The sequence below is a fragment of the Podarcis melisellensis genome (genome assembly GCF_964234715.1).
Source record: "Podarcis melisellensis genome assembly, chromosome: 6".
NCBI classification, from domain to species: Eukaryota; Metazoa; Chordata; class Lepidosauria; order Squamata; family Lacertidae; genus Podarcis; species Podarcis melisellensis.
Genome location: NC_138538.1, coordinates 1,722,617 through 1,744,433, shown reverse-complemented (window position 1 = coordinate 1,744,433; position 21,817 = coordinate 1,722,617). Strand labels below are relative to the sequence as shown.

At 48.2% G+C, this 21,817-nt stretch overlaps 1 protein-coding gene across 1 annotated transcript in view; it reads left to right on the top strand.

The window, feature by feature from the left end:
• The window catches only part of TTI1 (TELO2 interacting protein 1), a 28,314-nt gene extending 13,584 nt beyond the window's left edge, over positions 1–14,730 (top strand). The window contains exons 7-8 of the mRNA XM_081916697.1: positions 53–140; positions 13,971–14,730. Of these exons, the coding sequence (XP_081772823.1) occupies positions 53–140; positions 13,971–14,190 (308 nt within the window). The 3' untranslated portion in view covers positions 14,191–14,730. The remainder of the gene's footprint in view (positions 1–52; positions 141–13,970) is intronic.
• Positions 14,731–21,817: the final 7,087 nt, after the last annotated feature.

Here is a 21,817-nt window from a genome sequence, read left to right as displayed (position 1 = left end):
CTCCCTGCGCGAGTCGTCTTCCGCTGACGCTTCTCTTTTCCTGTTCCCACAGGTGAGGGTGACCTGAATAAAGTGGAGGACGCCTGCGTCCCCTACCTCAGCGCCAAGCAACCTGCCAAATTGCAAGAGGCCGCCTGCAGGTAATGGAAACGCAAGCAACACAAAGCCTTTCATGTTGTACCCGGAGCAGAATTTCATAGCAGTGTAGAGTTCCCTCGGCCATCAAGTAATCCCCCCACTCTGTAGAAAAGCTGCCCCCTCCTAGATCCATAAATATGCTGCACAAGCAACACCACAAAGCCGGCTGCTTCAGGTGACTCAGGCAAGTGAGCCAAGGTGCAAGGGGCCTTGCACTTCACTCAAAAAGGACCTGCATTCATTCATTCATTTCATAATTATCATAATTTTATTTATACACCACCAATCTAGCTGGGTTTCCTCAGCCCCTCTGGACAGCTTACAGCATATATAAAACATATATAACATATATAAAACATAATAATAATAATAATAATAATAATAATAATAATAATAATAATAATAATAATAATATTTATATCCTGTCCTCCCCAGCCAAAGCCAAGCTCAGAGCAGCTAACAACAATAAAAGTAACACAGTAGTAACACATAGTAAAATATCAAACATTAAAAACTTCCTGATATATCTATACACTGTTTAGGGAAGGTTTAAATGTTTGATGTTTTATTGTGTTTTTAGTATTCTGTTGGAAGCCACCCTGAGTGGCTGGGGAGGCCCGGCCAGATGGGTAGGCTATAAGTTACTATTTATTATTATTGCTGCTTGATTGTTAAAAAAAACAACCCTTGACGCAGTTTCCAAAGGGAATAAAACAGTAAAACTATCTGTGAAAACAGTAAAAAACAAAACAAAAAACCCAGACCTTTGAAACATCCCAAAGGTAAAAGTCAGCTATGAACTAAAAAGAGATTAAAACATACATCCACTTTCTACATGCGCAGACATTCCTTGCCAGGCCAAAAAGTTTGGAGTCCAGTGAAGGCGCTTGCCCGGGGCCAAGTGGCAAGGGGTTCCAGAGTGTAGCTGCCGCCCCACTGAAAGACTGAGTTCTTTCCAACGCAGAAAAGGCACCCTGTGGCCTTGTATCAGTGCCAGCTCTGCTGATCAAAGCGGTTCAGTGGGCACATGTGGGATCAAGGCGACCTTGTAGGTCAACTGCTCCCAAGTTCTTCAGGGCTTCCTATGCTAATATTAACACCTTGGACTTGGCCCAGTAGCAAATTAGCAACCGGTGCAGATTTCTGAGCACAGACAGGTGTTCTCTGTGAACAAGACCCCCCCCCCCTCCTGTCAGCAATTGTGTTGCAGCATCTGGCACTAACCCCAGCCTCTTGGGATTCCAGTTCCAGGTAGGTGGACCAGCCAACGAAATCTTCTTACCATATAAGTCTCTTTGGGAAAAGGCAAATTTGGTTCAATGGGAAGCCTTCCTAGCCCTGCCTGCTGGTTTCACAAAACCAGGCAAAGGTGGCTCTCCCACAACACACCCATTTTCTTTCTGTTTTCTCTCTTCGGTCCCTTTGGCCCTGAACGTCACTTGTGCTTGCCTGAGCCCAAACCCATTTCTCTCCACCGCTTGGCAAATTCTGGAAAAGGACCAGACCCTCTGTCGCTGTCGTGGCTTCTTAGGTAAAGGTGAAGGGACCTCTGACCATTAGGTCCAGTCAAGGACGACTCTGGGGTTGTGGCGCTCATTTCGCTTTATTGGCCGAGGGAGCCGGCGTACAGCTTCTGGGTCACGTGGCCAGCATGATTAAGACGCTTCTGGCAAATCAGAGCAGCGCACGGAAACGCCGTTTACCTTCCCGCTGGAGCGGTACCTATTGATCTACTTGCACTTTGACGTGCTTTTGAACTGCTAGGTGGGCAGGAGCAGGGACCGAGCAACGGGAGCTCACTCCATCACGGAGATTCGAACCACCGACCTTCTGATCAGCAAGCCCTAGGCTCTGTGGCTTAACCCACAGTGCCACCCGTGTCCCTGTGGCGTGGCTTCTTAATACATGTTTAGTCAAGGAAATTTGGAGGAGGAAAGAAACCCCCAGTCAACTCACATTAATAGCAGAAGAAGCACCAGTGGTTCTGTTGATACGGCTCCAACCTGTTGGGATGCTGCTGGGAACAAGGGGGCATTTGGCAGCCCCCAGGTGGCTCCAGCCAGCAGCCGGGCGAACTCCGGTTCTTGGAACAGCATCCATCCGTGACTCGAGCCTCCGAAACCTTCAGAAGCTGAGCACGCTCTTATCAGCAGAGTGAACAAATCATCACAAGTGAAGTGGCGGACAGAGACATGTGTAAGCATTATTTACAGGCGTTTATTCAGCATAGTTCAAGAACAAAGGAGAAACATGTCTGCTTCCCTTCGTGTCCAAGCAAACCAGCAGTACAGCAAAAGCAATATACAACGGATGTTCCCAGCAGGCTGGAAGTAAACAGACAGGTGACATACAAGAACTCCACATATCTGTTCCTCTTAAGGCAGAACGGAACATCGATATCCTAACACAACCAAGGCCAAAATGCCCTGGGGGCAGGGGCAAGCGCTGAGGGTCCTTGCTCTGCCTCAGTGGGAGCGAAAGACCTTTCCCATCTCCAAAGTTTCTGCAAGCTTAAATTCAAGTTACGTGAGCCTCTCCCTTCCCAGAGGGACGCCCAGGCTGAGTCCTTCCTGCCAAACAGAAGACAGAGAAAAGATGCAATAGCCATCCTCAGAGATCTGAAGGGCTGTCGCATGGAAGAGGGAGGCAGCTTGCTTTCTGCTGCTCCAGAAGGGAGGGCCCGAACCAAGGGATTCTACTTACAAGGAAGGAGATCCTGATTCAACATTAGGAAGAATTTTCTGAGCGTAAGAGCTGCCCAACAGTGGAACCGACTCCCCTGGAAGGTGCTGGACACTCCTTCGCTGGAGGCTTTTAAGCAGAGGTTGGGTGGCCATCTGCCCTGGATGCTTTAACTGAGATTCCAGCATTGGGGGGGGGGGGTTGGGCTAGATGGCCTTTGTGGGTCCCTTCCAATCTGCTTTTTTAAAACGCCATGCACCATTTTATAAAGTTCTATAATGTCGCTTGTTACTCTAAACTTTAAAAAAGGCCCCAGATGCTGCAACCTTTCTTCATGGACAAAGTGGGTAGAGAATTTTTTTCTCCCTGTCTCATAACACACAAACATCCAAGTTGATGTTGGAAGACTCAGGACAGATCAAAGGAAGTCCTTCTTAATAAAAATAGTACCGATAATAATAAAATTTTATTTATATCCCACCCTCCCCAGCCGAAGCTGGGCTCAGAGCGGCTAACAACAGTAAAAATAACACAGTTTACATAAAATCATAATTAATTCTAAAATCAATTCAGAATCAAATTAATGGCAACCATTGGGCGAGAAATCTGTGAGGATTACCGAAGGAGCGGGTCAGACTGTGCCTTGGCCAAAGGCCAGGCGGAACAGCTCTGTCTTGCAGGCCCTGCGGAAAGATGTCAAATCCAGCAGGGCCCTGGTCTCTTGTGACAGAGTGTTCCACCAGATTGGAGCCACAGCCAAAAAAGCCCTGGCTCTGGTTGAGGCCAGCCTAACTTCCCTGTGGCCCGGGACCTCCAAGATGTTTTTGTTTGAAGACCATAAGGTCCTCCGTGAGACATACCAGGAAAGGCGGTCCCTTGGGTACAAGGGTCCTAGGCCGTATATGGCTTTAAAGGTTTAAACCCGCACCTTAAACCTGATCCTGTACTTCACTGTGATACCAGAATGATGGCCTAGGTGGGGCACTGGCCGGATCCAGCAAGCTCTTCCTATGTCCTTCACCATCAGCTGCAGGGCCACAGATTCCTGCCCACCCCCCCAGCCTGCGCCCAAAAGGCTATTCTTGGAAAGGCCAGGGCACCGACAGCAGCCTTTTTGCAAAGCAGATCGGCCTCTTCACACCGCAGAGAAGCTTCTGCGCTGAGCAGCCTGCTTCCAACTTGCCCGGACGAGCCAAAGCCGTCGAGACGCTCCAGCTCTGTTCAGCGCAGACCCGGCGGGTTTGCACAAGCCAGCGATTCCAAGCCGTTTCTCGCCACGGTTAAACAGGCGCCTCTCCGTGCTCCCGGCTTGGGCCGCTTTCATTCCCCGCATCCCCATCTGCATCTGCCAAGTTGCAAGCTCTGGTGCAGAGCCCTGCCAAGCGAAAGCTTAAAAACAAAGTAAAAATCAATAAGCCGCACTTGAGCAAAGCAAATACAAAGGCGAGCACGTCTGCTTGGATTAACCCGGGCATCTTTCGCCATGGAAACGGAGGTTGCTTGGAAACTGCTGGAGTAAATTCATATATATATATATATATATATATATATATATATATATATATATATATGTATATGCTTTCGTAGATTTTCACGGGTACAGGAATGCAGGTTTTGGTGTCCTCGGGTGTCTTCCCGTGTAAAAGTTGGGGTGTCTAGGCGACGTTTCGACGAGGTCTCACTCGTCATCTTCAGGCTGGTGCTTTCGGCTTCTTGTTACTGGAACAGAGCAGGATCTCAGTGTTTGAGTTCCTATAAATACTGTTGAGGGGGTGTGGTGTATAGCCTCCAATGTTCTGGGCAGAGAGGAAGTTCCCAGGCTAGTGTGCCTTTTCTTCTTTTGTTCCTTAATTACTTGAGGGATATCTTGAGTGATTTCTTGAGTGATATCCTGAGTACCACTTAGGTGGGTCATTAGGTGTGGATTAGTTGCTAAAGTCTTTGTGTCTTGACCTCTTGAACTTTGTGAAGAGTTTTTCTGAGAAGATGGCTGTACTGCACTTAGTTGTGCTCTGGCTTGGCTTCGTGTATAGGGGCGAGCTGTGGTTTTGTGGCCTGTGTCAGCCAGATCTGTGTAGGGATTGCAGGGGGGTGCAGCATCCGGAGGTGCCACCATGGTTTGGCTACTGGATGGTGTCTGTAATTTATCTGTGGAGAGGGTCTGGGTTTGGGTCTGGTGTGGTTGATTGGTGATGGCGTTCTGTGTGCCTCTGGATCTGGTGTCAGTTTTTGTGGGGAGGGCTAATTTCCAGATGTCTGGCAAGCGGGATGTGTCGTCACGCTTGTTCATGTTGTGAGGGTGTTTCTCTATCTCGATGGCTTCCATGATTATTCTCTTGTGGTGATGTTCCATGTTAAAGAGCAATTTGGAATCTGCAAAATTAATTTCGTGTCCTGTTTCTTTCATGTGTTGGAAAAGAGAGGAAGTTTTTTCTTCTTTTTTGACGGCATTCTTGTGTTCTGCGATACGTGCATTTATTCGTCTGTTTGTTTGTCCAATGTACGTGGCTGGGCAGACTTTGCAGGGTATTTCATAGACCCCTTGGTTTTCCAACTGGATTTTATCCTTGGGGTTTCTGAGGATATTGGCTATTTTTTGGTTGGTGCAAAAGGCTGTTTTGATATTGTGTTTATGGAGGATTTTGCTAATTTTATCTGTAGTGCCCTTGATATAAGGAAGGAGGGCCATGCCATTGTTTTCTTCTGTGTCTTGGTTTTTGGGGGGTGTTTCTTTTTGGATTAGCTTCGTAACCCTGTTTTGCTGGTATCCATTGGCAATTAACACATTTGAGAGATTCTGTAACTCAGTTGTCAAGTGGTCTTTGTCAGCCAGGCGTTTGGTTCTGGAGATGAGAGTCTTGGCTACGGAGTTTATTTGTGCAGGGTGGTGGTGTGATTGTGCATGTAAGTAGCGGTTGGTGTGTGTTTTTTTCCGGTAGATAGTGTGTCCGGTAGATAATTATATATATATATATATATATATATATATATATATATATATATATATATATATATAATTACAGGAGTCAATTTGCTCCTTAAGCTGCACAGCCCTCTGGACCGCCAGGGGAGAGTGTCGGCCCAAGAGGAGAAGGGTCTTGGCGTGGAGGGTGGGTCATCCAAGGTCAGGCGCAGAGGTCAGGCCTGAGATGGCCAGTCAGGAAGTGGAGGCGCCTGACGGAAGGGGTCAGGGATGCATCTGCCATACCAGGCTGGGGAAGGCAAGTAACCAAACAATTAAACAATTGCAAACAATTATCAGTAATATCCAAGGCAACAATGTACCAAGTACAACATTAAACAGTATGAAAACATAATAACAAATAAAATAAGTCTTGTAAGTCTTTTTTCAGAGACAAAGACTTTCAGAAACTTACAAGACTTATTTTTATTTGCATCTATGTTTTCAAGAGAATCCATCAAGAGCGCATATCTTGTGACTTTCAGAGATTTGTAAGATTTATGTTTATTTGGTTTTGCAGAGAGTGCCTATTTCATATACAGTCATACCTCGGGATAAATATGCTTCAGGATAAGTATTTTCGGGTTGTGCTCCGTGGCGACCCGGAAGCCACGGAGCACATTACTTCTGGGTTTCGCCGCTCGCGCATGCACAGGCGGGCAAAATGAAGAAGGAACTTGTGAAGAAGGAACTTGTATTTTAACCGCCCTGAATCTTCCAGCATCATTGGACGTGGCTTAGTGAGGACTCGTAGCAGCTGTGCCCAAGCTCTGCCGGCTTGCAGGTCTTGGTTCAGTCCCCAACATTTCCCGTTAAAAGATCCCTGGCAGGAGGACTGGGGAAGGGGCTTTTGCCAGCGGCTGTGGGGAGCGCTTGCCAGCCCGAGGGTGCCAGACTGGCCGTTTGGCTCCGTGCGAGGCAGCTTCGTGCATCTGTTGACTCTGGCCGCTGCCGCCTGGTGGGATTCAGGTGGGATTAGGTTGCCGGATGGTGTCCAGTGCCTGGTGGGCTCTGTTGCTGCCCAGACAAGGCAGGCTGTGCGTATCAGTCAGGGCTGCAGAACAAGCAAGCAAGGAGTCCCTGGTGGAGTTTCTCAGGTGCAAAGGGTGGCGTGACGGCAGCCCGGCTCTCAGCATCCTTTTGTAGGCACAGGATTGGGACGAGGGACAGGGATGGGATGGAGCATCTGTGAATCATAGCGCTGCACGGTTGGCAGAGGACACCCAGGGGCCATCTAGTCCAACCCCCTGCGACGCAGGGAATCCCAGCTAAAGAATCCCCACCCAAACTCTGTTTAAAAACCTCCAAGGATAATCCCACAGTTAATCCTTGGAGGTTCTTAAAAAAAGGTTGGGTGGGGGTTGAGTGTAGGTATGCTTGAACATTTTTAAGGATTGTATGAAATGTATGTTTGTATGCTTGTAGATGTGCAATATATGTGTATTAATGCTGAATTATTTTAACAATAAAAACTTTTCAACAAAAAAATAAAAACCTCCAAGGAAGGGGCATTCGCCACCTTGGAAGGCGTAATGGGCTGCATCACGGTACCCCTTCATCTCTTCCTTTGGGATTGGGGAACCCCAGAGGTGCCCTCTTTGTACATCCTAAGGCATTGTAGTACTTTTCTCTTTCCTGCAGGATCCCGTCTCTGCCTTTTATTTTATTTTATTATCATTTTCATTTCATTTCTTCTACAGTCATACCTCGGGTTGAAGTTGCTTCAGGTTGAGTGTTTTCAGGCTGCGCTCCGTGGCGACCCGGAAGTAACGGAAGGTGCTACTTCCGAGTTTCGCCGCATGTGCAGAGGCTCAAAACGATGTCATGCGCATGCGCAGAAGTGACAAATTGCAACCTGCGCAGATGCGGGTTGCGTTTGCTTCAGGATGCGAACAGGGCTCCAGAACGGTTCCCGTTCGTATCCAGAGGTACCACTGTATTTCATTTATCGCCTCCATGGAGTTTGAGGTGGCATTCATACCTCTCCTCTTCCTCATTTTATCCTCACAACAACAACAACCCTGTGAGGCAGGTTAGGCTGAGAGCGAGCGCTTGGCCTGCAAGGTCACAGCTAGTGAGCTTTGTGGCCCAGTGGTGGACTCAAACCCCGGTCAACTGAGTCCTAGTCCAGCACTCTAACTGCTGTGCCACGCTGCCTCTGTACTCACTGAATAAACGCCATTGTGGAGCCCATCTGGTCCTCCCACGCGGTTCCTCGCCCAAGAGGATGGATTTCTCCAGGTCTGCCAGCCGTTTCCTAGGCCACGGAAGAAGTGCTGCGATTATCCCTCTAGGAAAGGGCTCTGCTGAATCCCAATCAGACCTGAAGAGCCTCTCTTGGTTTCAAGAGCGGTGGCTTGGCTGCGGAAAGCATCTAATTCCAGCCTCGGAGGCCGTCTCAGTGGGCACAGCGCAAACACACCTGCCGCAAAGAGGCAGGGAAGCGGCTGAGCTGGGTGGTGCCTTGCCTGGTACAAACAAGAAGTTGAAAAAGCCACGCAGATCCATTAAAAAGAGAGAGGAGAGACCGATTTCATCTCCAGAGGCCTTCTCTGCCTGCAGCCAAGTCTTTGGTGTTTGCCCAGTTTCCTGCAGCGGCTCTAGAGGAGGCCAGTGGTTGTCAAACTGCCCACCTCTGGGAGGGTAATTCTGGATTGATTCGCCTGGAGAAAAGCCACAGAAATCTGCCAGGGGAATCACACAGGTTTGGGGGGTCCGGCTTGGGCTGCCTAGTCGGTGCCGTGCTTTGGAGCTAAGTTGCTTCATCAATTTGATTTGATTCACTTATATTCTGCTTTCCCACAATGAGCTGTGGCCAAATCATATTACAGCAGACATTCAGAGCATCAAATTACAGAACACTGGAAATACCGCTGTACAGAGCGTGTCAGTAAATTCAAAAATGACAAAAATCAGCAATTTGGCTCGCTCAGAATGACTTCAGAAACCAAAACAATCTAGGCTTTAAGTACATAAACACATTTCAATTTAAGCTGTCTAAATTTTTCAATCCTGATTAAGGCAATTTGTAGCAAAGTAACAGTAGAACAACCACACCAAATTTACTGGTGTTTTGGCCAATCAGAGGGCATTTTCTGCAACAGCTGCTCCCACGCCTTTGGAACTCATTGCCTCTTGAGCTCAGCATGACCAGCAAACTGCAAACCTTTTCGGAAAGTTCTTAAAACTTTCTCTCGAGGTGGAGTGCCTGCCTCATTTCTTTGATTACTTTGACTATATTCTCGCAATTTTGAGTGGGCTTTTAAAGAGAAAAGCATGATTTATAGTTGCCAGGTCCCTCCATAACCCCCACCATGTGCATTGGCTTCTGTCCCTGATATCTGCGTTGGAGGACGAAGTCCCATAGAAAAGCAGCAGCAATGGCAAGATTTATAAGTCAGTGAGAAGGGAGGCTGCACAATGAAACTGCTTGCAAAGTTCTGTGAGAAGGAGAGAGAGAGAAGGAAAGGAACTGCTCTGTTGACATCAGCTAGGTTGGCCTTTCCCAAACTGGGGCCCCCCAGTTGCCTTTGGACTACAATTCCCATCATTCCCCAAGCCAGCATGACTGTGGTGGCTGGGGCTGATGGAAGAAGCTAGAGTCCAAATGAAGAAAATAATAATAATAATTTATTATTTATACCCCACCCATCTGGCTGAGTTTCCCCAGCCGCTCTGGGCGGCTCCCAATTGAGTGTTAAAAACAATACAGCATTAAATATTAAAAACTTCCCTTCAGATAGCTGCCTTCAGATGTCTTTTAAAGATAAGATAGCTACTTAATTTCCTTCACATCTGAAGGGAGGGTGTTCCACAGGGCGGGTGCCACCACCGAGAAGGTCCTCTGTCTGGTTCCCTGTAGCTTGGCTTCTTGCAGTGAGGGAACCACCAGAAGGCCCTCGGCACTGGACCTCGGTGTCCGGGCAGAACAATGGGGGTGGATACGCTCCTTCAGGTATACTGGACCGAGGCTGTTTAGGGCTTTAAAGGTCAGCACCAACACTTTGAATGGTGCTTGGAAATGTACTGGGAGCCAGTGCAGATCTCTCAGGACCAGTGTTATGTGGACTTGGCGGCCGCTCCCAGTCACCAGTCTAGCTGCTGCATTCTGGATTAATTGCAGTTTCCGGGTCACCTTCAAAGGCAGCCCCCCGTAGAGCGCATTGCAGTAGTCCAAGCGGGAGATAACTAGAGCATGCACCACTCTGGCGAGACAGGTAGGGTCTCATCCTGCGTACCAGTGGAGAGCACCAGGTTGGGGAATCTCAGCAGCAACGTCGCACTTTGAATTTTGTGTATGTGCAATTCTTACTTTTAATAGAGCAAGTTTGGGAAAAGATCATAATGTCATCTCAGGTGTTAAGCTAAGTGTGTGTGTGTGTGTGTGTGAGAGAGAGAGAGAGAGAGAGAGAGAGAGAGAGAGAGAAGGTATGTTTGCGTAAGACAGATAGATAGACATTCCTTCCAGAGATTTACTTCTTTCTCTCACAGCCTTTTAAAAATTTAATCTCTGAACCAGTTGCTTTATGTAATCACATTCTGAAAATGCAGCTAACTCTGAACCCACAGCTATTCACCTCCGTGTGGGAATGTATTGATGAAGGAAGTTTAAAATAGGAAGTGGCAATGCCTTTAATCAGGACTCTCTCGTTTTTTCCCGGGCTTCGGCTCGCAGCAAATAAGCATTAAGGCGGAGAACACTTATTTAGCACATTGCAATTTCCAGGGTGCTGACTGTGCCGTGAACCAGAACCGTATTTTGGGGGGAAGGTGTGGGGAAGAAACAAGAGGCTTGTCCAGAGGCAGGGCTCCAAATGAGTTGAGACAGGGCTGGTGTTCTCCGCAGCCGTCCAGGATCAAACATATGGATTGCAAAGCAACCAGGATGAATTAACATCCTTTGCCATTGATTAGGTGGAGAGAGGCTGGCAGGGAACCATCACTGCGGAGCAAAAATGGTCTCCGGCCACCCAGTTCAAAAGAAAGGAAGAAAATTCTTGTTGAGAGGACAGAGAAGAAGTTGTTTGATTTGAAAGACAAGCCAGTCATTGCAGGAACTGGACTAGGAAGGCAAGACTGTCCTCGCCTGCGATGTGAGCCTGGCCTCGATTTGCTGCAATAATGCTGTGTCATTATGAAAAGCCACACCTTGCACCCATTAAAAAACCCGCTGAGCCTCCAAAATAGGAATTTGGGGGAAGCCTGAAAGAGGGCAGAGCCATGTGAGACTCAGAGGGAAACCACCTCCGACCATCATTCTGAATGATGCGATTTGGCGATTCCCTTTTTACAATATGATACGATAATCTTTATTGTCATTGTCCCATACAGAACAACGAAATTGAAAAAAATCTACATCAGACATTCAAAAACCAACAAGCCTGCTATCCCAGCTATCCCAGCCTGGTTAACCCTAAAAACTCTGATACCCCATAATTAAATCAAGGGAAGAGTCTTGACTCTGGGAACAAATCACAGGCCCCGATACATCAGTAATGATAGGGGTGACGTACAATGACAATGTATGTTGGAAGATCCGAGGTGCATAAAAGGATGTCCTCACAGCACATAGTTCAACTATGGAACTCCCTGCTGCAGGAGGCAGAGATGGGCACTGAGTTGGATGGCTTTAAAAGAGGATGAGACAAATTCATGGAGGAGGAAAGGCTATCAGCGGCAGTTGGAGGCAGCAGTGTTTCTGAAAACCAGTTCCTGAAGCCATAGGAGGGGAGAGGGATCAAGGGGTTGGCAGGTCAAATGATATTATACTGGCCGTGGCAAAGTTTCTTTTGGAGGTTATAAGAAACAAAGATCATTATGCCCTAGATAAAACAAAATGACTGCCTTGGTTTCTTCCATCTGTCTAGTCATTTTAACTGTACAGTGGTACCTCTGGTTGCAAACGTGATCCATGTGGGATGCACGTTCACAACCCGCAGTGTTCGCAACCCGTGTCTGCGCATCTGTGGTTTAGCACTTCTGCGCATGCATGACCACCAAAACCCGGAAGTAACCCATTCCGGTACTTCCGGGTTTTGGCGGTCCACAACCCAAAAAAAGCCACCTGAAGCGGCTATAACCCGAGATATGACTGTATCTTGTTTTGAAATTGTTTTGTGGGTCTTTGGACCGCAATAAAGTATTGATTGATGGGCAGGTTTCTCAGAAGAGGCATTTGGTGGGCCACTGTGGGGATAGGACACTGGACTCGATGGGCCCTTGGCCTGATCCTGCAGGCTCTTATTATCTTACAGCGTTCTTCTAAGCGTTCTTGTGCTAAGCGATCGATGCTCAGAAATAGCCGGGTGCCTTGCAATTCCTTGACGCTTTGGGGAGGAGTAGCCGGGTTGGTTCTCCATCATATTAAGGAGACCTTTGCTGGACTGATTAGTCTTTTCAGAGGATGCCTCAAGTCAGCATTTGAGGAGGGCGGAGCCCTTGTTCAGGTGGACGTGATCAGCAGAGTTAATGAAAAGAGATCCGGCACCCTCAGTGCTGTGCTAACCCAAGTCTAGTAGGGGGCTGGGGTGAGCCTGGGTTCCCCAAATCCTGGATCCGGTATTATTAGAGCCATTCAGCCATGGAACAACCTCCCCTCGCAGCCTGAATTGATCTAGCCTGAGATACTGGCGCAGGCTAAATGCCTTTGAAGATCTTACCCTTAAGATCAGCTGGTTAGAGCAACTAAGGACGGGGGGCTGGGCACAAAAGTGGCAAAATGAGCTTAGGGTTTATAATCTTCAAATGGAGAACTCCTTAGCCCTTAGGCCATGTGGCCTTAGAAACTGGATTTTTGATCAGGATGCCAACCAGGACAGAGCATCCATCACTGCCACCCATTACTCTACTTGGTACCCCCTAATTAAGACCGATCGCTCAGGGCCCCGTCATCTTGAGACTCTGACATTCCCACAACAACGCAGGGCCTTTGCAGAACTAAGATTCCAACAGATGCCCCCAGCATATTTAGAGGGGAGATATCGGGGAATTCCCCATACGGATTGCAAATGTATACATGGATGCCATCAGGTAGATGACATCACAGGCTGTCTGCTGACTTGCCCCCTGTAGACAACGCCCAGAGGGAAATTTATATTGCTGGTTCTTAACTGGCTTCCAGGTCAATCCACACAGGAAGTGACTGTTGAACTCCTAGCAGGTAAACATCTACATATTACACACCAGGTAGCCTAGCCAAATTCGCGCTGGCAGCCAAGAAGCTCTGTTCCAACTATGTGAATGCAAAGTATTAATGTCGTATCTATGGGACCACCTCTCCTGGTCTGCCCCGCAAAAGACCTTAAGGTCCATGAATAACCATAGTTTAGAGGTCCCGGGCCCTATCCTCCACCCGGGCCAGGGCCTTCTCAGTGATGTCTCCGACCTAGCGGAATGCTCTGTCCCATGAGACCAGAGCCCTGCAGGATTTAACCTCCTTCCACAGGGCCTGTAAGACAGAGCTATTCCGCCTGGCTTTCAATTTGAACGTAGCCTGATCTTTTATTCCCCTTCCTTCCCTCCCCCTCCCCTTTTTATGAAGATTACCCGCTCTGGGATCCCACAGCTAATTCTCCCCTCACTGGCCCAAGTAGGACCAATTCAGCCAGCTAGCCCTGGTGATCATCTAATGTTTACTGGATGGATTTCCCCCCTAAATTGATTTTTGATTTTATTGTTATTCATGTTTTATACCATATTTAATGCTTCTTTTTGTAGCATCAGTTAAGTGTTTTAATTTTTTTTGTTAGCCACCCTGAACCGGGGTTTTCTGAACCAGGAAGGGCAGGGTATAAATAAAAAATTATTATTATTATTATTATTATTATTATTATTATTATTATTATTATTATTTTGTTGTTGTTGTTGTTGTTGTATATTTCTTTTTATGTTGTAAACTGCTACAGGTTACGTTGTATGATTTTAGAGGAAAGTTTTCCTTTTATTCTCTGTCACCCATAGTAAAGGCCTTTGGCTATATACAATAAAATGGATTGACGAAGAGCCTTGTCTTTGACTCCCACTTGGACTCTTCTTCACAGAGGTCTTTAATCAGAAGTTGGGTGGTCGCCTTTCAGGGATTCTCGAACTGTGATGACCTTTGGTGTCCCCTTCCAACCCTACAATTTTATGATTCTAGACTTCCCATTGACTCAGCTTCCCCTCCCTGCTTTTGTTTTTGTCTCCGCAGCGTTTTCCTCCACCTGATGCAGGTGGACCCGGATGCCGTCTGGCTCTTCCTCGGCAACGTCTGGTGCCCCCACCCCTACGAGCCCCCCCACCCCAGCCTGCGCCCCGTGAAGCTGGCCGGGGCGGAGAAGAAGCGGGGCGAGTTCACCGACAACGTTGGGCGGCTGCTGGGCGAGCTGCAAGGGAGGGAAGGAGCGGCGGCGGTGGCAGCTGCACCCTGAGAGACACCCTTGAAACCTGGAGAGACGGGAGCCTTTTGCTAGAATCTGGGGATCCACTGGCACTCCAGGCAGCAGCAGGAAGGGGAACAGGAGGGTCGATGGGGGAACATCCTCAGGCAGCATTGTGCAGTTTCTGAAGAGGAGTCTTGGAGATCCACCTCCTTGGGAGAAGGTCTCAGCTGGCCAGAGAACATGACTGCGAAGCCTCTGAGCATGAGATGACTGCACCTTCCTAGGGACCTCGGCCCATCCGCACCTCGGCTTAATGTGGAATAGGCACCCCTTCCGTGTCCTTTGATTTCCCCTCGTCCATACGGCATTCACCAGAAACAGCCGCTGCCCTCAACGTTCTCCTTCTAAATCTGGAATTTCTCTGATCCACGGAAAATCCAAAAGGGACACCTGCTCTGTCATTTTTATTGATTCAAAAAAGGTTATGCAATATTCTGCAAAATGCAGTGTTATGAAACAGGATCTGGTGTGGCAGTTTACCCAGTGCATCTACAAATACAGACATGAAATAAAGCCTAAATAAATAAACCACAGGGCTGTTTTGCTGCAAAGGTGGCAGTGGCTGCAACTATAGTATAGATATAATGGTTAAACAAGGCAAGGTTCCCCTGTTACTCCAAGTTATTAAAGTATTCAGGTGCCCCGAGTCACTATGTTGACCGTATTTGTTCGTAGGTCGGGGGAGGGGGGTCCTCAGCCATGTTCCTCCTGGCTTACAAATGAAGTGAAGTCAGATCAAGCAGGTGGGAAGTTGTCCTTTGCCTCTGGCTTCTGCCATCTTTCCCTGGACACCTTCGCCCATGTTTTCCTTCTTTTGACAAGGGCGTTTTTGAAGTGGAGCAGCTCCTGCAGGCAGCAGGGCTGCTTGAAAGAGCAAATAGTAGAAAGCAAGGAGAAGAGACCCCAAAATCCCTGGCTGAAATCGTGTCCGAATATAAACCACTCAGGTGTGCACTAGCAAGGGGATGAATCGGTGATGTGAAATGTGGATTTTCCGGGTGAGTCTGGATGGGCCCTAGTTAGGGATGCTTGACTTTCCTGTAGGTTAAAAAAAGTCTTGCAGTTTTCTGAAATCCTTGTTTTGCCAAATATCTTGGCTGCTGGGTTTCAAGAGGGCAAAAGCATGTGCAGGTGTGTAGGGAATGTTGCAGTTTTGCAACCACGCAGTGAGCTCATGCAAAATCCGTCCTTGTTGTTGTTTAGTCATTTAGTTGTGTCCGCCTCTTCGTGACCCCCTGGACCAGATCACGCCAGGCACTCCTGTCTTCCACTGCTTCCCACAGTTTGGTCAAACTCATGCTGGTAGCTTCGAGAACACTATCCAACCATCTCGTCCTCTGTCGTCCCCTTCTCCTTGTGCCCTCCATCTTTCCCAACATCAGGGTCTTTTCCAGGGAGTCTTCTCTTCTCATGAGGTGGACAAAGTCTTGGAGCCTCAGCTTCAGGATCTGTCCTTCCAGTGAGCGCTCAGGGCTGATTTCCCTCAGAATGGAGAGGTTTGATCTTCTTGCAGTCCATGGGACTCTCAAGAGTCTCCTCCAGCACCATAGTTCAAAAGCATCAATTCTTCGGCGATCAGCCTTCTTTATGGTCCAGCTCTCACTTCCATACATCACTACTGGGAAAACCAGAGCTTGAACTATACGGACCTTTGTTGGCAAGGTGATGTCTCTGCTTTTTAAGATACCGCCCTTGTTTGCTTGAAGCAAAGAATGCAGATATCTTCCCCCTTCCATCCTGCACCATCTCAGGCCAAGGAAATTCAGTGCTCCCTTCTTTGGGAACGTGAGGAGGTGAAAATGCATGGTTGCTTCAGTTGGAGAGGCAAAAAACCCTGCCTGTGTAGATTTTCAAGAGACTGATGAACCCCGAAGCAAAGAGTGATCCGTTACCCAGGATCAGCCCAATGCAAAACTTTGCCACCTGCCTCCTCTCTTCTCCACCAATTATTTATCGCAGGCAATCTTTGCAAACTCCGCCACCCATTAATCTCGTTGCTTGGTGGAACCGTTCAAAATATAGTGCGATTTTTTAAACACGGGGGAGAGAGAGAAATAGGATGCCACTCTTTCTAACAACGTTGCCATTAAATGCTTGGGCTTGCTTCCGAAATAGTAGATCTGTCGAAGTCGTTATTCTGCAGCCATGAATGGCATGCAGGGTTAATGCAAAGTGGCTGTTGCAGGAGGGGCTGCCATTCTTCCAGAGAGTTGGGGAGGGGGTTGCAGCAGGTCTGTATTGCTATCTGACTATTTCAGTAAAAAGTTCTATCAAGTCTCTTCTAACTTGTGCTCTACGTGAGGCTACCTTTGAAGGTGACCCGGAAACTGCAGCCAGACTGGTGACTGGGAGTGGCTGCCGGGACCATATAACTCCAGTCCTGAGAGACCTACATCAGCTCCCAGGATTTTTCTGAGCACAATTCAAAGTGTTGGTGCTGACCTTTAAAGCCCTAAACGGCCTTGGTCCTGTATACCTGAAGGAGCATCTCCACCCCCATCATTCTGCCCGGACACTGAGGTCCAGCTCTGAGGGCCTTCTGGCGGTTCCCTCGCTGCAAGAAGCCAAGTTACAGGGAACCAGGCATGGGGCCTTCTCGGTGGTGGCGCCTGCCCTGTGGAACGCCCTCCCAGCAGATGTCAAGGCAATAAACAACTATTTTACTTTTAAAAGACACCTGAAGGCAGCCCTGTTTAGGGAAGCTTTTAATGTTTGATGCATTATAGTATTTTAATATTTTGTTGGAAGCTGCCCAGAGTGGCTGGGGAAACTCAGCCAGATGGGCGGGGCATGAAGAAGAAGAAGAAGAAGAAGAAGAAGAAGAAGAAGAAGAAGAAGAAGAAGAAGAAGAAGAAGAAGAAGAAGAAGAAGAAGAAGTCCTACCTTTGTGCTCCTTCTCTGAGGTCCCAACCTTCTTAATTTTCTTGGGGGACTTCATGAAGAGTGGAAAGATGGTCCAAAGGCCGAGGGTGTTTTTAATGTTTGACGCTGTATTGTTTTTGATATTTGGTTGGAAGCCGCCCAGAGTGGCTGGGGAGACCCAGTCGGATGGGTGGGGTATAAATAATAAATTATTATTATTTTCTCTAAACTAAAAAATTCCCAAATGCTGACCCTTTTTCCTTCTGGGGGAGTCTCTCCACCTCCTTGATCACTTCTGGCAGCCCTTTTCTGAACCCCTCCCAACTCTGCAATATCCTCATTTGTTGTGTTTCGATGGTACAAGAGGGAGGGAAAGAGATGGAGCAGCAGGAATGTCTAGTTAGTTCCTCAATGAAGGTGGAAAACAGGCCTGGTGGCATTAAAAAAATGGAGCAAGCAGACTCTTTTTTCTCTCTCTATCTCCCTGTATTTGATTTCTGGGTCCCCCTGGGCATCTCTCCTCCTTCCTGGCCCATTAAGGGCTTTAGCATAAAAGGTGAGGCTTGTCCACATCTATTGATTACAGAGCAAGGTTTACAGCGCTACAGATGAAGCAGCTGTCAGAGGAAAGGCAGATTTTTCTGGTGTCGTTTGTTAGGGAATAAAAGAGACATTAGAGCATCAAAGCCTCTCCGCGTGTCAGGATTCCCGGGAGAAGGTTGAGGGGAGGGGCACGGGCTCTTGTCTTCTGTTCTCCAGCAAATGGATCAGCTGCCTTTCCCGGGGAGGGCCGCTTCCAATAAATTGAATCCAGGGCTGTGATCCAGAAGAGAAGAAAAAGGATAATCTTGTCACCTGAATGAATGATGGCAGTTCACACTGGGCGTTAGTACTCAAGGTAGCCGCAGGGACAAGCAGCCACCTCTCCGTGGCGCTGGAGAAAGGGGGCAAATTAATGTTTTCCTCCCTTTCTCACGGAGCCAGCCAGTTAGGCAGGGCGAGGCCACTGCTTCAGGTAGCAGAACCACCCCAGGGGGCAAGGTGGGGTCCGCTTTGGGCAAGACCTCACACCAGATCGGCATAACCTTGCCCCAAATGGGTGCCTATGGCAGCGCAACTTCTCCCTCAGTGGGAGCAGAGGCAGGTAGGTGGGGATAGGGGTGCCAGCAGGGTAAAACGGGACACCCTGCCCCACTTTCTCATAACACTAAAACTCACCTTCATGTAATGATGCTGAATGTTGGAAGATTCAGGCAGATAAAAGCGTCTTTCAAGTAGGATGTAATCCACTGGGAGCAGTCAAACACAACATTCCTTGTTTTCCTAGAGAAGACGTGTGTTTCCTCCTGGGCTGGAGCATCCTTCCTCTGCATGTGACTAGAGGTGGGCATCACCTTACCTGTCCAGGTAACAATAGGACAAGGCATGCTGCCAATCTTTCTGACTTCCTCCATTGTTGGAGTAGTTTTTTAACTAGGACTGCAGAAGCACTGGGATTATTCCCCCATATGGGGTAGATCCACGTGTACATATTTGTATCTATGTCTGCCTTCAGGAATCCAACTGAGTAAACTTCTTTTATTGACTTTGAATAGAAGTGTCGTGTCCTTATTATTTTATTCCCCCCCCCCCCAATTTTTTAAAATTTTCCACCAAATTTTTAAACACACAAACAAAAAAACAAACATAAATCCCAACCTTATTAAAAACTAATCTTATTAACATTGTTTGTGTCTTTATTCTTTTAAAAGGGATTAAATGGAGTTTACCAGGAACATACAATTTAATCTGAGACAGACTGAATTGTATAACAGTGAGAGGCTCACACGAGCCTGCAACCAGCTATCTGCTGTGCATGTAAAGGGGAATGTAAACTCTGCTAAGTAAAGGAACTTGCTAGTGCAAGTTAGGAAGGATATTAATAAACAATATATTGTCTCCTGCCACCCTGAACATTCCCATTCTTCACACAGTGAGCAGTTGAGCTGCGGAACTCCCTCCCTCATGAGGCCGTGATGGCCACCAAGTTGGATGGCTTTGGAAGAAGATTTGGTGAATTCATGGCAGAGGAGAGGGTTCTCCATGGCTATTGCCACAATGGCTCTGCTGCGCCCTGGAGCCAGCGATGCTTCTGAATCCCAGATGTTGGAAACCGCAGGGGGGGAGAGGGCTGCTCTTGTGCTCAGTTTCTGCTTGTGGGAAGAAGCATCTGATTGGCCACTTAGAGAACCGGATGCTGGACTAGATGGGCTGGTAGGGTAGTGTCAGGTGTGCGTGCAGGAGCCAGGCCCTGTGACCAGCAGGACTTTGCAGGACTGGGGCCTTCCCAAGTTTGTTCTGGAGAGGCAAGGAACGGCCTCACAGGTGAGGCTGATTGGTAACTCACAGCACCTGGTGGCAAGAGCCGGGAAGGGATATAAGTTCAGCATTTCCCTTCGGCTCTTTGCCACAGCAACACGTTCCCTGCCTTGCTGAGTTTGACTCCTTGACCCCTTGCTTCTTGATCCTTGGACCCCTGACCCCTTGCTTCTTGATCCTTGGACGCCTGACTCCTTGCTTCTTGATCCTTGGACGCCTGACTCCTTGCTTCTTAATCCTCGGACCCCAGACTTCGTGATTCCTTGCTTCTTGATCCTCGGACCCCTGACTCCTTGCTTCTTGATCCTCGGACCCTTGACTTCATGAATCCTTCCTTCTTGATCCTCAAACCCTTGACTTTGTGACCCTTTGCTTCTTGATCTTTGGACCCCTGACTTCGTGACCCCTTGCTTCTTGATCCTCTGACCCCTGACTTCTTGACTCCCAGCTCTCTGACCTTCAGACTCTTGGCCTTCTGACTCCTGGCTTCTGGACTCCCATTCCTGCTCCCACCCCGCCATCTTGCCCCCAGTCCCGACGTCCCCTGCCGGGACTTTGATCACCCGTGAACCAGACCATGACAGGTAGCCTTGGGTAGCCCTCTCCTCCTCCATGAATTGGCACGATCCTCTTTCAAAGCCAGCCAAGTTGTTGGCCATCACGACCTCCTTTGGGAGAGATTTCCATCACAGTTTAACTTGGAGCTTCCTGAAGGACTTCCATTTATGAATTGCGTCCCATAAACCATCCCAAAGTGGTACTCAGAAGAAGCCCTCGATAGTCCTCTCCTCCACCATGAATTTGTTCAATCCTCATTTAAAGACATCTAAATAATATAATAATTTATTATTTATACCCCGCCCATCTGGCTGGGCTTCCCCAGCCACTCTGGGCGGCTTCCAACAAAATATTAAAATACAGTAATCCATCAAACATTAAAAGCTTCCCTAAAGAGGGCTGCCTTAAGATGTCTTCTGAATGTCAGGTAGTTGTTTTTCTCTTTGACATCTGGTGGGAGGGCGTTCCACAAGGAGGGTGCCACTACCGAGAAGGCCCTCTGCCTGGTTCCCTGTAACCTCGCTTCTCGCAGTGAGGGAACTGCCAGAAGGCCCTCGGTGCTGGACCTCAGTGTCCGGGCAGAACGAAGGGGGTGGAAATGCTCCTTCAGGGATACAGGACCAAGGCCATTTAGGACTTTAAAGGTCAGCACCAACACTTTGAATTGTGCTCGGAAAAGTACTGGGAGCCAATGTAGGTCTCTCAGGACCGGTGTTATGTGGTCTCGGCGGCCGCTCCCAGTCCCCAGTCTAGCTGCTGCATTCTGGATTAGTTGTAGTTTCTGGGTAGCCTCAAAGGTAGCCTCACATAGAGCACAGAGATAACCAGAGCATGCACCACTCTGGCGAGACAGTCCGCGAGCAGATAGGGTCTCAGCCTGCGTACCAGTTGGCCACCTCTTCCAGGAACGAGTTCCATCTCAGTTTTGTTCATCGCAAAACAAGACACAAAGTGTTGGGCGGGGTGTGTTTGTGTGAATGAGACCAAATTTAAATGTGCTTAAGGGGGCGGGAAAAGTCACATTGAGCTCCCTTTGGCCGGGGAGGTGGCTGGACCCAGGATCGGGAGAGAAGGTCCCCCACATACTGCTTTCTTCCTGAGGGATTCATCCTGTTCCCTGGAACTTGGGTAGGCTATAGGTGGCAGAGCAGGTGGAAGGAAACTCATGGAACACCCCCCCCAAAAAATATTACAACCCCCTCCCAAAAAACCCTGCAGAGCCATCGAACCTTCTGGTTCTGTTTTGAAGCACGAAGCAGAAGCTTGCAAACTGGCAGCTGAGGGATGCCTTTAAAAACCCAGTGCAAAGCTTTGATTCTTTTTTGGTTTGCAAATGGAGCAAACTTAATATGCAAAGCACTAGCTGAGAATAAATAGGCAGCGTGAAAATGTCATTTCCACACAGTCACTTTTCTGACCATTATGCCGCTTCAAACAAAAGCAATTTACTCTGCCTATAATAAAGCCAAGGTGATAACGAAGCTCTTGAGTCACTTCTGCCCCCTCCCCCTCCCCCGCTGCCCTCGTCCTCCCAGCCAGACACCACCATAAAAATGGGAACATGAACCATCCTGCCTGGAGCCTTCAAGCTTCCCAGAGAATTTCTAATGGCGCCATAAACTTAGAGAAACATCTTGTTTCCTGTGCAAAGAGGGCCATAACCTGGGCAGGGGAGCCAGAGGTGGGAAAATCAATGCCTTGATGGGACGGTTAAGCTGGGTCACAAGTCTATAAGAGAGGCGTTAAGGGGAGCAGAAAGGGGGGCCTTGTAGGGGTCACGGTGGGTAGGGGTCATCTCAGGGCGTCCCATGATATGCAGGGCCACTGTTTAAATTCT